General features: G+C 47.5%; 1 protein-coding gene across 2 annotated transcripts in view; it reads left to right on the top strand.

Moving 5' to 3' along the window:
• The window catches only part of ARID3B (AT-rich interaction domain 3B), a 44,048-nt gene that overhangs the window by 14,986 nt on the left and 13,355 nt on the right, over nucleotides 1–15,707 (top strand). For both annotated transcript variants that reach the window (XM_053955094.1, XM_053955095.1), the window contains exons 3-4: nucleotides 4,619–4,690; nucleotides 7,614–7,686. In XM_053955094.1, the coding sequence (XP_053811069.1) occupies nucleotides 4,619–4,690; nucleotides 7,614–7,686 (145 nt within the window). The remainder of the gene's footprint in view (nucleotides 1–4,618; nucleotides 4,691–7,613; nucleotides 7,687–15,707) is intronic.

The following is a 15,707-nucleotide window of genomic DNA, read 5'->3' as shown; positions in this document are numbered from 1 at the left end:
CTTCAGCTTCCCATGGATGAATTCAGCTTCCCAAGGATGGATTCAGCTTTCCATGAATAAATTCAGCTTTCCATGGTTGAATTCAGCTTCCCATAGATGAATTCCATGGTTAAATTCAGCTTTCCCAGGATGATTTCAGCTTCCTAAGGATGAGTTCAGCTTCCCCAGGATGGATTCAGCTTCCCAAGGATGATTTCAGCTTCCCATGGATGAATTCAGCTCTCCATGGATGAATTCCATGGTTGAATTCAGCTCTCCATGGATGAATTCAGCTACCCATGGATGGATTCAGCTTCCCCAGGATGAATTCAGCTTTATTCCCAGAATGGATTCAGCTTTATTCCCAGGATGATTTCAGCTTTATTCCCAGGATGGATTCAGCTTCCCCAGGATGGATTCAGCTTTATTCCCAGAATGATTTCAGCTTTATTCCCAGGATGGATTCAGCTTTATTCCCAGGATGGATTCAGCTTTATTCCCAGGATGGATTCAGCTTCCCAAGGATGAGTTCAGCTTTATTCCCAGAATGATTTCAGCTTTATTCCCAGGATGGATTCAGCTTTATTCCCAGGATGGATTCAGTTTCCCAATGATGGATTCAGCTTTATTCCCAGGATGGATTCAGCTTTATTCCCGGGATGAATTCAGCTTTATTCCCAGGTTGAATTCAGCTTTATTCCCAGGATGAATTCAGCTTTATTCCCAGGATGGATTCAGCTTTATTCCCAGGATGGATTCAGCTTTATTCCCAGGATGGATTCAGCTTTATTCCCAGAATGATTTCAGCTTTATTCCCAGGATGGATTCAGCTTTATTCCCAGGATGGATTCAGCTTTATTCCCAGGATGGATTCAGCTTTATTCCCAGGATGGATTCAGCTTTATTCCCAGAATGATTTCAGCTTTATTCCCAGGATGGATTCAGCTTTATTCCCGGGATGAATTCAGCTTTATTCCCAGGTTGAATTCAGCTTTATTCCCAGGATGAATTCAGCTTTATTCCCAGGATGGATTCAGCTTTATTCCCAGGATGGATTCAGCTTTATTCCCAGGATGGATTCAGCTTTATTCCCAGAATGATTTCAGCTTTATTCCCAGGATGGATTCAGCTTTATTCCCAGGATGGATTCAGCTTTATTCCCAGGATGGATTCAGCTTTATTCCCAGGATGGATTCAGCTTTATTCCCAGAATGATTTCAGCTTTATTCCCAGGATGGATTCAGCTTTATTCCCAGGATGGATTCAGCTTTATTCCCAGGATGGATTCAGCTTCCCAAGGATGAGTTCAGCTTTATTCCCAGGATGGATTCAGCTTTATTCCCAGGATGGATTCAGTTTCCCAATGATGGATTCAGCTTTATTCCCAGGATGGATTCAGCTTCCCAAGGATGAGTTCAGCTTTATTCCCAGAATGATTTCAGCTTTATTCCCAGGATGGATTCAGCTTTATTCCCAGGATGGATTCAGTTTCCCAATGATGGATTCAGCTTTATTCCCAGGATGGATTCAGCTTTATTCCCAGGATGGATTCAGCTTTATTCCCAGGATGGATTCAGCTTCCCAAGGATGAGTTCAGCTTTATTCCCAGAATGATTTCAGCTTTATTCCCAGGATGGATTCAGCTTTATTCCCAGGATGGATTCAGTTTCCCAATGATGGATTCAGCTTTATTCCCAGGATGGATTCAGCTTTATTCCCAGGATGGATTCAGCTTTATTCCCAGGATGGATTCAGCTTTATTCCCAGCTGCCCTTCCATGCTCTGCCCAAACCAGCCGTGCTCCATCCCCACACCTCCACCCTCCCTGAGGAGCCCTGTCCTTGTCCCCTGGCAGTGGGAAATGTCCCCAAACCCTTCCCAGAGCAGCAGGAGGAGGAGCAGGAGCTGCCCCAGCTCAGGTCACAGCAGGTGACAGCCGTCCCTGCTGCCCTGGTGGCCATATGGCCAAAGCCTGGTGGCTTCAGCTGCCCCTAAGCTCCTTTCCCAGGAGGTGCCCCCAAGATCCCAGGGTGGAGCTGTGGAAAATGGGATGGATTTATTCTGCTTATCCTCTGCCATTCTGGCCTAATCACACTTTTTTTTTTTTTTTTTTAAATTTTTTTCCTAGAGAGAACGAGCCAAATACGTTCTGTTTAACTTTTTAACTTTTCAGGAGTCTTTAAAAGCTTTATTCCTGGGAATTACCCCAAGTTCAAACCCACTGACAGGAGGGAATTGCCTCCTTTAACCCCTCTTCTTTCTCATCCCTGCCCTCAAATGGAGTGGAATAAGCTCTCAGCATGACCAGAATTCCCTCTGGAAGCAAGTTCTGCCCTCTGGATTTATATCCTTGGGAAGGGAGCAGCCAAAGGGAAGGCTCAGAGAGCTGAACCTGCACAAATCCCTGCGCCCTGGAGAGTGCAAGGGCCAGGCTGGGAAATTCCTGCTGCCTCCTTTCCCTCCCACTCTGTCTGATGCTGGCTGCTCCATGGGTTTGATCCCTGTGAACAGTTTTGGGAGCAGCTGGATGCTTGCATAATTAACCAAAAATCTGTGGGTTTGATGTGAGAGAGGCTCAGGGAGAAAGGAGATTGGGATGGATCCTCCCGTGAGCCTGGAGAGGGCTGGGACTTGATCCTGTGCCACAAACAGCTGACACAACAGAAGTGGCAATAATCCCCCATTAAATATCTCTCAGTTGCTGGGGCTCCCTGGCTAATTGACTTTCCAGCAGGAATTAGTGGCTCAAACCAAATCAGCAGGCATCAGGGAGCTCATGCCGGGCTCGGGATGGGGCACGGAGCTGTGCACGAGCTCTTCATCTTCCTCACTCAATGAGTGCCTCACAGCCACATGGCTCCGGGATTTTGGGGTGCTGGAGCACCTCCACAATTCCCAGGGAGTGCTTTTGGAGTGCTGGGTCCTTTTCTGTCCATGTTTGGCAGGGTGGATTTGGCTCTTCCCTTTTCCAGCCCACCCTGGACTGGGGCTTTGTGGAGTTGGTGTTCTCAGGATGCCTGGATTTATTTCAGGGTTACCCTGCCCTTCCATCCAGGTGGAGCTGCTGGTTTATTTGAGGTGCTGGAGCACCTCCAGAATTCCCAGGGGATGCTTCTGGGGTTCTGGAACCTTTTCTGTCCATGTGTGGATTTGGCTCTTCCCTTTTCCAGCCCACCCTGGACTGGGGCTTTGTGGAGTTGGTGTTCTCAGGATGCCTGGATTTATTTCAGGGTCATCCTGCCCTTCCATCCAGCTGGAGATGCTGGAGCACCTCCAGAATTCCCAGGGGATGCTGGGACCTTTTCTCTGTGTGCATTTTCCATGTGGATTTGGCTCTTCCCTTTTCCAGCCCACCCTGGACTGGGACTTTGTGGAGTTGGTGTTCTCAGGATGCCTGGATTTATTTCAGGGTCATCCTGCCCTTCCATCCAGCTGGAGCTGCTGGTTTCCAGCCTTTGGAGACCATTCCAGCATGGTGATTCCCAGGTGGAATAGGGCCTTAACCAGCTTAATCCTTTTAATGAGCCTTAATCCAGCAAAGCCGAGCTTTCCATTTCTTTGGGGGAAAAATCCACATCCTCCTGGGAGTCAGCAGCTTTCCAGGGGGATGATTCTCCTCCTTCTGGTCCTGCTTTTCAGGGAAGCACAGGGAGGACGGCAGGGCTCTCCCACGTGTGTCACCTGGAGATCAGGAAGGAAGGGTGACACCTTTCACCAGGGGCTCTTGGAAAAAAAAGATGGGCACGAGGAGCAAAATCAGCTCTGTAGGTGCTGGATCTCATCCCAGCAGAGGCACAGAGGAGTTGGCATCCTGCTCTTCAGGAGAGGAGGGAACGTGGCTGGGAGGTGGAATTGCACTTCCCATTTTGTGTGAGAGATCCCAGGATGTGAAACCCCCATCCCGAGGTTCCCCTAAAATTTTTTGTGTTAGAATTAAGAAACAAACAGAACTTTCAGTTTTTTCAGTCCTCAGGTTGTTGTTAATTTTTTTCTCTTATCAACAATTCAGTACACCATCTATATACCAAAAAAAAAAAAAAAAAAGCATTAAATATCACAAAACACACAAGCTGAAAATCTTTTAAAACTGTTTTGTTCAATTAACTCTTAAACCTTTTTACCAATAACTAATTATTTTTCTGTCCACATAACATCTGTGTTGTGGCTCTTTCTAACCAGTCCCTCTGTGCCACCAACACTGCAGAAAGTGGAGCAGGTGAAGAACAAGAAGGAGATCAAACAACCCCCAAATTCTTCCATCTTGTCTCCTATCCACATCCATGCTAAAACCCCAAAACTCTACGTTTTTCACCCTGTGATGAACTATATCACTGTCTGTTTCACACACTCATGGATTCCAATTCATCCCAAAGTTCTGGAAGCTTTCTCCATGAAGGCAGAGTAAAAGCAGTGTTCTCCCAGGGATCAGAACTTCTCAGAACAGACAGAGAAATATTCCCCATACCCTGAGATGCAACGCCAGGAAATTGTGACCGAGCCACAGATCCCCTCCCCGCCTTTCTCACCACCTCGGGCTAAACCAGCAGCTGCTTTTCTGTGTGTTTGGGCCTAAAAATCCTAAAAATTCTGGAGCGTTCCTTGGGAATCCTTCCCTCCTTTGCTGTTTTTGCCTCCCCAGAACGGCGGCGTGAGCTGGAGCGACGAAGGCGACGGCTGCCGGGGAAGGGAAATCTCCCGAGACTTTGCCAAGGTCTGTCCGGGCACTTTGGGAAATTTGGGGAACTTGGGGAACTTGGGAAATTTGGGGAATCCTCCCCCTGATCCATGGCAGAGCCCTCCCTGCAGGGAATTTATGGGAAAACCACTTTGTCCTGCAGTTTGGGGCTGATTTGTTGCCTTGTATGGGGTTACAATATTTAATTCTTATTGAAATAAGAATTAACAACCAGATTTTGGATATTTAAAGGCTTTCATCCAGTTTTTCTCCAGCTGGGAGAAGAATATTCTCCCTTTGGAATGCTGTGCTTGTGGATTTGAATGTGTCACAGCAGCTGGAATTTAAACTAAGGCAGCTGAGCTCTTCCAGGGCTTCCCAGGAATCCAGCCCCAAAAGGCCTAGGGAACTTCATTTTAATGACTTGGGCATTTCAAGCCCAAATTATAAATAATAAATATTTATAAATATTTCTATTTTAGAAAATATTTCTATTTTATCAATATTTCTATAAATAGAACCTAAAATTCCTATTTTATAAATAAATTTTACAAATATTTGTTATATATAATCACACATTATTTATAAATAAATAAAAAATATAAATAGTAAATTATTCCTGTAGCAGATAAATTCTGGGCTGATTTCTGGCATTCCTGAAGGCTTTTGGTTTATTTGGAAGCAGGATCCGTTTCGGGGAATCCATTTGATTTCTGGGGATCCATTCAATTCCTGAGGATCCTTTCCGTTTCTGGAAATCCATTCCATTTCTGGGGATCCCATTCAATTTCTGGTGCTCTTTTTCATTCCTGGGGATCCTTTCCATTCCTGGGATCCATTCCATTTCAGGGAATCCATTTGATTTCTGGGGATCCATTCCATTTCTGGGATTCTTTTCCATTTCTGGGGATATTTTCTAGCTCTGGGAATCCATTCAGTTCCTGGGGATCTGTTCCATTTCTGGGGATCCATTCAATTTCTGGAATCCTTTCCATTTCTGGGGTTCTTTTCCAGCTCTGGGGATCCATTTCATTTTCTGGAAATCCTTTCCAGCTCTGGGGATCCATTTCATTTCTGGGAATCCTTTCCAGCTCTGGGGATCCATTCCATTTGGGGAATCCATTTGATTTCTGGGGATCCATTCCATTTCTGGGGTTCTTTTCCAGCTCTGTGAATCCATTCCATTCCTGGGGTTCCATTCAATTTCTGGGCATCTTTTTCATTTTCTTTTCCATTCTTGGGGATCCATTTCCATTCTTGGGGATCCATTCAGTTTCTGGGGAATCCACTCCATCTCTGGGAATCCTTTCTATCTCTGGGGTTCTTTTCCAGCTCTGGGGATCCTTTCAGTTTCTGGGAATCTATTCCATGTCTGGGGATCCATTTCATTTCTGGGAACCTTTCCCTTTCTGGGGATCCATTCCATCTCTGGGGATCCATTCCATCCCTGGGAATCTATTCCATCCCTGGGCATGCTTTCCGTTCCTGGGGATCTATTCCATTTCTGGGGATCTATTCCATTTCTGGGAATCGATTCCATCCCTGGGAATCTATTCCATCCCTGGGCATGCTTTCCATTCCTGGGGATCTATTCCATTTCTGGGAATCTATTCCATTTCTGGGGATCCTTTCAATTTCTGGAGTTCTTTCCCAGCTCTGGGGATCCGTTTCATTTCTGGGGATCCATTCCATTTTGGGGAATCCATTCAGTCTCTGGGGACCCTTTCCATTTCTGGGAATCCATTCCAGCTCTGGGGATCTTTTCTGGCTCTGGGGATCCATTCCATGTCTGGGGATCCATTCCATTTCTGGGAATCCATTCCATTCCTGGGGCCCAATTCCATCTCTGGAACCCTTTCCATCTCTGGGAATCCTTTCCATCTCTGGGGATCCATTCCATCCCTGGAATCCTTTCCCTTTCTCAGAATCCATTCCCTTTTTGGGGCTCCATTCCATCATCCCTGGGCTCCACTCCATCTCTGGGGATCCTTTCTGTTCCTGGGAATCCATTCAATCTCTGGGGATCCATTCCATTTCTGGGGATCCACTCCATCTCTGGAATCCTTTCCATCCCTGGAATCCTTTCCATCTCTGGGAATCCTTTCCATCTCTGGGGATCCATTCCATCCCTGGAATCCTTTCCCTTTCTCAGAATCCATTCCCTTTTTGGGGCTCCATTCCATCATCCCTGGGCTCCACTCCATCTCTGGGGATCCTTTCTGTTCCTGGGAATCCATTCAATCTCTGGGGATCCATTCCCTTTCTGGGGATCCACTCCATCTCTGGAATCCTTTCCATCTCTGGGGCTCCATTCCATCTCTGGGGCTCCATTCCATCCCTGGAATCCTTTCCATCCCTGGAATCCTTTCCATCCCTGGAATCCTTTCCATCCCTGGAATCCTTTCCATCTCTGGAATCCTTTCCATTTCTCAGAGTCCATTCCATCTCTGGGGATCCATTCCATCTCTGGGGCTCCATTCCATCTCTGGGGATCCATTCCACCTCTGGAATCCATTCCATCCCTGGGGCTCCTTTCCGTTTCTCTGAATCCTTTCCATCCCTGGGCTCCACTCCATCTCTGGGGATCCTTTCTATTCCTGGGGTTCCATTCCATCTCTGGGGATCCTTTCCAGGTCTGGAATCCTTTCCAGCTCTGGGGATCCTTTCCAGCTCTAGAATCCTTTCCATCTCTGGGGATCCATTCCAGCTCTGGGGATCCTTTCCAGCTCTAGAATCCTTTCCATCTCTGGGGATCCATTCCATCTCTGGGGTTCCATTCCATCTCTGGGGATCCATTCCATCCCTGGGGCTCCACTCCAGCCATGGCCCCCCAGCCCCCGGGTCCCTGTCCGTGTCTCCCCTCTCTGCCTGTGCTTTCCTCCCCGCTGGACGAGGGCAGAATTCCGGAATGTTCCGTCTCCGCGGGAGCTGTGGCCTGACTTTGGCTCGTTGCCCGCAGCTCTACGAACTGGACAGCGACCCCGAGCGCAAGGAGTTCCTGGATGACCTCTTCATCTTCATGCAGAAGAGGGGTGAGTGAATTTCCTTGGGCTCCAGGGCTGACCCAGGCCAGGAGAGGGGATTCTTCCACAATCCTGCCACCTGGGGCATTTCCCTTGGCATCTGGGGACAGCAGTAGGGAAGATCTGCCCCTTAAATTAAATAAAATTAATTTTAAATTAATTGAGTTTAAATTAATTTAAAATGAATTTAAATTGAATTAATTTAAAATGAATTTAAACTGAATTAATTTAAAATTAATTTAAATAGAATTAATTTTCAATTAATCTAAATTGAATTAATTTAAAATTAATTTAAAATTGAATTCATTTTCAATTAATTTTAATTGAATTAATTTAAAATTAATTTTAATAAAATTAATTTTAAGTTAATTTAAATTGAATTAATTGAAAATTAATTTAAATAGAATTAATTTTGAATTAATTTAAATTGAATTAATTTAAAATTCATTTAAATAGAATTAATTTTAAGTTAATTTAAATTGAATTAATTTTAAATGAATTTAAATAGAATTAATTTTGAATTAATTTTAATTGAATTCATTGAAAATTAATTTAAATAGAATTAATTTTAAATTACTTTTAATTGAATTAAATGAAAATTAATTTAGTTTAAATTAATTTTAAATTAATTTTAATTGAATTGATTGAAAATTAATTTAATTTAAATTTTATTAATTTAATTAATTTGAATTAAATTAAATTAAATTTGCCTTCAATCTCTTCCCTTTCTGATGTAGTGCTGGTGTTTCCATGCCCTGAAAATCCCAGGCACCTTTTCCTGAGAATTCCCAGGGTGCCAGTGATCCCAATCCAGTTCTCAGAGCAGACTGGTGATAATCAAAATATCTTTAATTGGGGCGGTGGGTAACAGAAGCACCTCGGAATGTTTGGGGTGCCCTCTTGTCCCTCCAGGGGTGTCAGTGGCCCAGGGGGGGACCTGGTGGCCCCTGAGGTGTCAGTGGCACAGAGCAAAGTGTTTCCAGCATCCCAATCAAGAGCTGCCTGGTTCCCAAAAAAACCCCAAATCCAGCTCCTCTCCCGAGAGCAAAGTGTTTCCAACATCCCAGTCCCAGGCTGAAGAGCTGTCTTTTTCCTAAAAAACCCCAAATCCAGCTCCTCTCCCAAGAACAAAATGTTTCCAACATCCCAGTCCCAGGCTGAAGAGCTGTCTTTTTCCTAAAAAACCCCAAATCCAGCTCCTCTCCTGAGGGAAAGTGTTTCCAACATCCCAATCCCAGGCTGAAGAGCTGCCTGGTTCCCAAAAAACCCAAATCCAGCTCCTCTCCCAAGAACAAAGTGTTCCTAACATTCCAGTCCCAGGCTGAAGAGTTGCCTGGTTCCTAAAAAACCCCAAATCCAGCTCTCCTGAGGACAAAGTGTTTCTGACATCCCAGTCCCAGGCTCAGGAGCTGCCTGGTTCCAAAACAAAAAAACCCAAATCCAGCTCCTCTCCTGAGGGGAAACTGTTTTTAAAACCCCAATCCCAGACTCAAGAGCTGCCTGGTTCCCAAAAAACCCCAAATCCAGCCCCTCTTCTGAGGGCAAAGTGTTTCCAACATCCCAATCCCAGGCTGAAGAGCTGCCTGGTTCCTAAAAAACCCCAAATCCAGCTCTCCTGAGGACAAAGTGTTTCTGACATCCCAGTCCCAGGCTCAGGAGCTGCCTGGTTCCAAAACAAAAAAACCCAAATCCAGCTCCTCTCCTGAGGGGAAAGTATTTTTAAAATCCCAATCTCAGCCTCAAGAGCAGTCTTTTTCCTAAAAAACCGAAATCCAGCTCCTCTCCTGAGGGCAAAGTGTTTCTGACATCCCAATCCCAGACTCAAGAGCTGCCTTTTTCCTAAAAACCCCAAATCCAGCTCCTCACCTGAGGACAAAGTGTTTCCAACATCCCAATCCCAGGCTGAAGAGCTGCCTGGTTCCCAAAAAAAACCCAAATCCAGCTCCTCTCCTGAGGGGAAAGCGTTTCTGACACCCCAGTCCCAGACTCAAGAGCTGCCTGGTTCCTAAAAAACCCCAAATCCAGCTCTCCTGAGGACAAAGTGTTTCTGACATCCCAGTCCCAGGCTCAGGAGCTGCCTGGTTCCAAAACAAAAAAACCCAAATCCAGCTCCTCTCCTGAGGGGAAAGTATTTTTAAAATCCCAATCTCAGCCTCAAGAGCTGCCTTTTTCCTAAAAACCCCAAATCCAGCTCCTCACCTGAGGACAAAGTGTTTCCAACATCCCAATCCCAGGCTGAAGAGCTGCCTGGTTCCTAAAAAAAACCCAAATCCAGCTCCTCTCCTGAGGGCAAAGTGTTTCTGACACCCCAGTCCCAGACTCAAGAGCTGCCTGGTTCTTAAAAAACCCCAAATCCAGCTCTCCTGAGGACAAAGTGTTTCTGACATCCCAGTTCCAGGCTCAGGAGCTGCCTGGTTCCAAAAAAAAAAAAAAAAAACCCAAATCCAGCTCCTCTCCTGAGGGCAAAGTGTTTCTGACATCCCAATCCCAGACTCAAGAGCTGCCTGGTTCCCAAAAAAACCCAAATCCAGCTCCTCTCCCAAGAACAAAGTGTTCCTAACATTCCAGTCCCAGGCTGAAGAGTTGCCTGGTTCCTAAAAAACCCCAAATCCAGCTCTCCTGAGGACAAAGTGTTTCTGACATCCCAGTTCCAGGCTCAGGAGCTGCCTGGTTCCAAAAAAAAAAAAAAAAACCCAAATCCAGCTCCTCTCCTGAGGGGAAAGTGTTTTTAAAACCCCAATCCCAGACTCAAGAGCTGCCTGGTTCCCAAAAAACCCCAAATCCAGCTCCTCTTCTGAGGGCAAAGTGTTTCCAACATCCCAATCCCAGGCTGAAGAGCTGCCTGGTTCCTAAAAAACCCCAAATCCAGCTCTCCTGAGGACAAAGTGTTTCTGATATCCCAGTCCCAGGCTCAGGAGCTGCCTTTTTCCTAAAAAAAAACCAAATCCAGCTCCTCTCCTGAGGGGAAAGCGTTTCTGACACCCCAGTCCCAGACTCAAGAGCTGCCTGGTTCCTAAAAAACCCCAAATCCAGCTCTCCTGAGGACAAAGTGTTTCTGACATCCCAGTTCCAGGCTCAGGAGCTGCCTGGTTCCAAAAAAAAAAAAAAAACCCAAATCCAGCTCCTCTCCTGAGGGGAAAGTGTTTTTAAAACCCCAATCCCAGACTCAAGAGCTGCCTGGTTCCCAAAAAACCCCAAATCCAGCTCCTCTTCTGAGGGCAAAGTGTTTCCAACATCCCAATCCCAGGCTGAAGAGCTGCCTGGTTCCTAAAAAACCCCAAATCCAGCTCTCCTGAGGACAAAGTGTTTCTGATATCCCAGTCCCAGGCTCAGGAGCTGCCTTTTTCCTAAAAAAAAACCCAAATCCAGCTCCTTTCCTGAGGGGAAAGTGTTTTTAAAACCCCAATCCCAGGCTGAAGAGCTGCCTGGTTCCCAAAAAACCCCAAATCCAGCTCCTCTCCTGAGGGGAAAGTATGAAGAGCTGCTCAATTTGCACCTGGTGTCTGTGGGGCCGGGCAGCAGCTCTGCCAATAAAAATCCCGCTGTAAAAACCTAAAATCGGGGATTTGCTGCTGTCCAGGAGGAGCTGAGGGATCAGAAACTGCAAAGATTAATGGGATTTCACAGGAGCTGCAGGGATGAAAAGGCCGGGATGTTTTGGGATGCCCCTGGGAAGGGGCAGCCGTGGAAAAGCTCTAACACAGATCAGATGTGTAGGGCTGTCCCCAGGAGCCATAAAAGGGCCCTGGAGCAGCAGAAACCTTGGAAGGGGACAGCAGAGGGGGGCTGGCACTGGCCTTTGTGGGGTTTTGTGCCTGGGATGGGACAGCAGAGGGGGGCTGGCACTGGCCTTTGTGGGGTTTTGTGCCTGGGATGGGACAGCAGAGGGAGGGTGAGACAGCAGGGCTGGGGGTGATGCCTTGGGAAGGCTGAGCTAGAGCCAAGACTAGACTGAGCTCAAGAATAAAGCAGGGATTTATTAAAAGGATTTCCTCAATGGAGCCACCTTGGGCAGCACCAGAGCCCAGCCAGGGCTGCACCCAGGTGAACCCAAATGGTCCCAAAATGGAAAACTGATCATGAGGTGTTTCACTTTAATGAGTTCTGCTCCACTTGTATATTGGAGTTAATTGTCCAATTACAGCTTTAGGTTATGAAATCCCATCCTGCTTGTTTTTCTGTCTTCAGTAAATGATTGCAGCTCTCCATGGGATCCCCAGGATCAGGGATTGCAGCTCTCCATGGGATCCCCAGGATCAGGGATTGCAGCTCTCCATGGGATCCCCAGGATCAGGGATTGCAGCTCTCCATGGGATCAGGGCAGGATCAGGGATTGCAGCTCTCCATGGGATCCCCAGGGCAGGATCAGGGATTGCAGCTCTCCATGGGATCAGGGCAGGATCAGGGATTGCAGCTCTCCATGGGATCAGGGCAGGATCAGGGATTGCAGCTCTCCATGGGATCAGGGCAGGATCAGGGATTGCAGCTCTCCATGGGATCAGGGCAGGATCAGGGATTGCAGCTCTCCATGGGATCAGGGCAGGATCAGGGATTGCAGCTCTCCATGGGATCAGGGCAGGATCAGGGATTGCAGCTCTCCATGGGATCCCCAGGGCAGGATCAGGGATTGCAGCTCTCCATGGGATCAGGGCAGGATCAGGGATTGCAGCTCTCCATGGGATCCCCAGGGCAGGATCAGGGATTGCAGCTCTCCATGGGATCCCTGTTCCTTTTTATCCCAACTCTGGAGAACCAAACCCCATAAATCTCAGGCTGAACCCCTGAACCAGCCAGGATTTATCCTTGGAGATGGATTTGATCAAGCCAGGAGCTGAGACAGCGCAGGGGTGCAGTCGATTTGCTGCTGTAAAATGAATTTTCCCTTTCTTCAGCTGGGAATTCCCACACCCCATGGAATTTCTGTGCCTCCCTTCAAAGGAACACAAAATTCTGCTTTTCTTGAGATTTGGCTCAGTATTATTTTAAATCACTGTGGGCTTTCCCAGTTTCCTGGGGAAAACCTGTTCCTTCTGGCTGCCTGATGCAGCATCTCCCCTGAACATATTTGGAGTGGGAAGAGCAGCTTTTTATTTACCTGCTCATGGCTTAAAAATGTCTCTTCCGTGCCTATTTTTCACTCCAGTGGGAGTGAAATATCCCATTTCAGTGGGATTTCAACGTCTCTGTGCTGAACAAACCCTGGGGATTCTCACCTCCTTTGTTCCTCGCTGTAAAATGGACACTTGTGGAGGAAATTGGATAGGGAGGGTGGGAGGTGGTTGGGAAAGCAGAGCTGGGTGTGATTAAATGCTCTTTGTGCAGGACAAGTCGTGGCTTAGGCTGCTGGAAATCCCTGTGTGGAAGGGAATCTCTGGCATGGAGGCCAAGCAAAGCCCTAAAATTCCCTGGAATTCTCCTCAAGCCCAGCTTTGGGGCAGTTTTGTTCAGTCTGCATCTGCAGGTTGAGGTGTGACTGCCAGGTCTGGCCAAGGGAGGGTGGAGGAGAGGAGAACAAAGCCCTGGGCTGGTGTGGGATGGGAGGGAGGGGGTGCTCCAAATTAATCCCTCAGCCGTGGATGTGCCAGACCCCCTTCCCCAGGTGATTCCTGGGTGTAATCCCAGCCATTCCAGGCTTTCCTGGGGCTCAGCCCCTCCAGGAGCTCCAGCGTGGGACAGAGGGGACACTGAGGTCCCTCTGGGTTAACCCCTTGGGCTCCCTAGAACAGGAAGCTACTAATGACACTTAGCAAATCAACAATTGTGCTTTTTTTAATAGTTTTGTTCAAGGCAGCTCCTTTTTCTTCAAGACTTTCTAATTCCCCAGTTGCTGCTTAATCCCTCTGATGGTTTCTTCTTTTTTTAAAGAAGCTTTGGAGCCAGTGCCCGTTACGTGTAGGTGATCTGGGGACGAGTGGGTGCACCCACGCTTGGCACCACGTTCTTCTCTTGGGCAGCTGCTGTTACCCACACCATTTGCCATTTACCATTTACATCTACACCCTGTGCTGCCCTGGTAGTTACTGCCCTCAGTCAATAGCAGGGGGGATCATTCTGACAGCATTTTCAAGTGTTTCTCTAGCCCGCAGGATCGTGGCTGCAGCAGTGAGATGTGAGGCTGCATCTCGCCCCTGAAGGCTGCAGAATTCTCTCCTCAAGGGGAACATGTATTAAGCTGTAGTGTTGGAGGGTGCTAACATCAATAAGGCATAATCAAGAAACTCTCATCAGTCATCAGATGTGATTTTTAGGGTAACACAAGACTATTTTGCGAAGGGCATCCTGTGAATTTCTGATAGTTGTAGGGGCCAAATCAGATATATCTACTGCAGTTCAAGAGATCAGGAAGGGGAAAAGGCTTTTCAAGGGAAAGACAGGTTGGATATTAGGAAAAAGTTTTTTATAGAAAGGGTGATAAAGTTCTGGGATGGCTGCCCAGGGAGGTGGTGGAGTCCCCATCCCTGGGTGTGTTTAACAAAGCCTGGATGTGGCACTGGGTGCCAGGGTTCAGTTGGGGTGTTGGGGCTGGGTTGGACTCAGTGATCTTGAAGGTCTCTTCCAACCTGGTCATTCTGTGAATTCTGTGGGAGACATTCCCTCAAAGGCCAGAGATGTTGATGGCTCCAGTCAGCCTTCCTCTGGGAAACCCTTCATTCCAGAAGCCTGGATTGTGGCTGCCTTTCTCCTCAGAAAACAAGGGGCCCTTGGGATGACTCTGCATCTTCCCTTTCCCAGTGGGAACAGACTCCTCGTGCCCTCATTTGGCTGGGATGAGCCAAGTGATGGAGCTGGGGTGAGCCAAGGGATGGAGCTGGGATGAGCCAAGGGATGGAGCTGGGATGAGCCAAGTGATGGAGCTGGGGTGAGCCAAATTACAGAGCTGGGGTGAGCCAAGTGATGGGGCTGGGATGAGCCAAGTGATGGGGCTGGGATGAGCCAAGTGATGGGGCTGGGAAGAGCCAAGTGATGGAGCTGGGGTGAGCCAAATTACAGAGCTGGGGTGAGCCAAGTGATGGGGCTGGGATGAGCCAAATTACAGAGCTGGGGTGAGCCAAGTGATGGGGCTGGGGTTCTGCTGAGAGGCAGAAGTTATTTTCCGAGGAAACTGAGAGAGGAGGAGGTTCCTGTGCCTCTGGGAGCCGGGGCAGGAGGCTTGCAAGTACAGTAAAATGAGTTTACCATCAAAAGGCAACAAGTCTTGTGCCGTGGCCCCGGCTGCTGACCTTTCCCTCTGGAATTCTGCCCCCTGCCCCCGGGATCATTAATCCTGGCGCTGCCAGATGACAGTAATCCATCACAGCGCTGACAGCCCTGCCCGGCGCAGGATCCGCCGGGCTCTGCCCTTTCAGCCTTTCCTGTGGCAGCGCCGGGGGTTTCCAATAAAAACCTTCCTTTATCGCCTTCCCCGGGCAGGGCTGGGGGAGGAGGGGCACCGCATCCCTCTGGAAAACACCGGGAATTCACCGGGGCCGAACCCCGACCGGCTCTCTGCGGGATCTGCGGGGTGGCGTTGGGGCAGTGCTGGAGGAACACGTGGAAAATGGAATTATTGCAGCTCCTGGGAGCAGTTCTAAGGTTTCTCAGCTGCACAAAGGAATTTTATTTAGGGGTGGAAAGGCAGACTCGAGGTTTTATCTCAGTGGATTCATTTATATTCTCTGTGTAATAGAGTTTATAAATGCATGTTTCTGTATAAAGCCCTGTTTAGCTGAGTTTATAAATGTGTGTTTCTGTCTAAATCTCGATTTAGCTGGGTTTACAAATGAAATTTCGAGGCACTTTGGTGCTGCTGAAAGCAAAGCTGAGGGAGGGAAGCTGTCCTGGGGGTGCTGAGGTGATGGAATTATTGCAGCTCCTGGGAGCAGTTCTGTCCCTGCTCTAAAATTTCTCAGCTGCACAAAGGAATTTTATCATTTAACCAAACTCAAGGTTTTATCTCAGTGGATTAATTTATGTTCTGTGTGTAAACACATTTAGCTGAGTTTATAAATGCATGTTTCTATATAAATCCCTGTTTAGGTGGGTTTATAAAT

This window comes from Vidua chalybeata, chromosome 13, assembly GCF_026979565.1.
Source record: "Vidua chalybeata isolate OUT-0048 chromosome 13, bVidCha1 merged haplotype, whole genome shotgun sequence".
NCBI lineage: Eukaryota > Metazoa > Chordata > Aves > Passeriformes > Viduidae > Vidua > Vidua chalybeata.
This window is presented reverse-complemented; position numbering and strand designations above follow the sequence as displayed.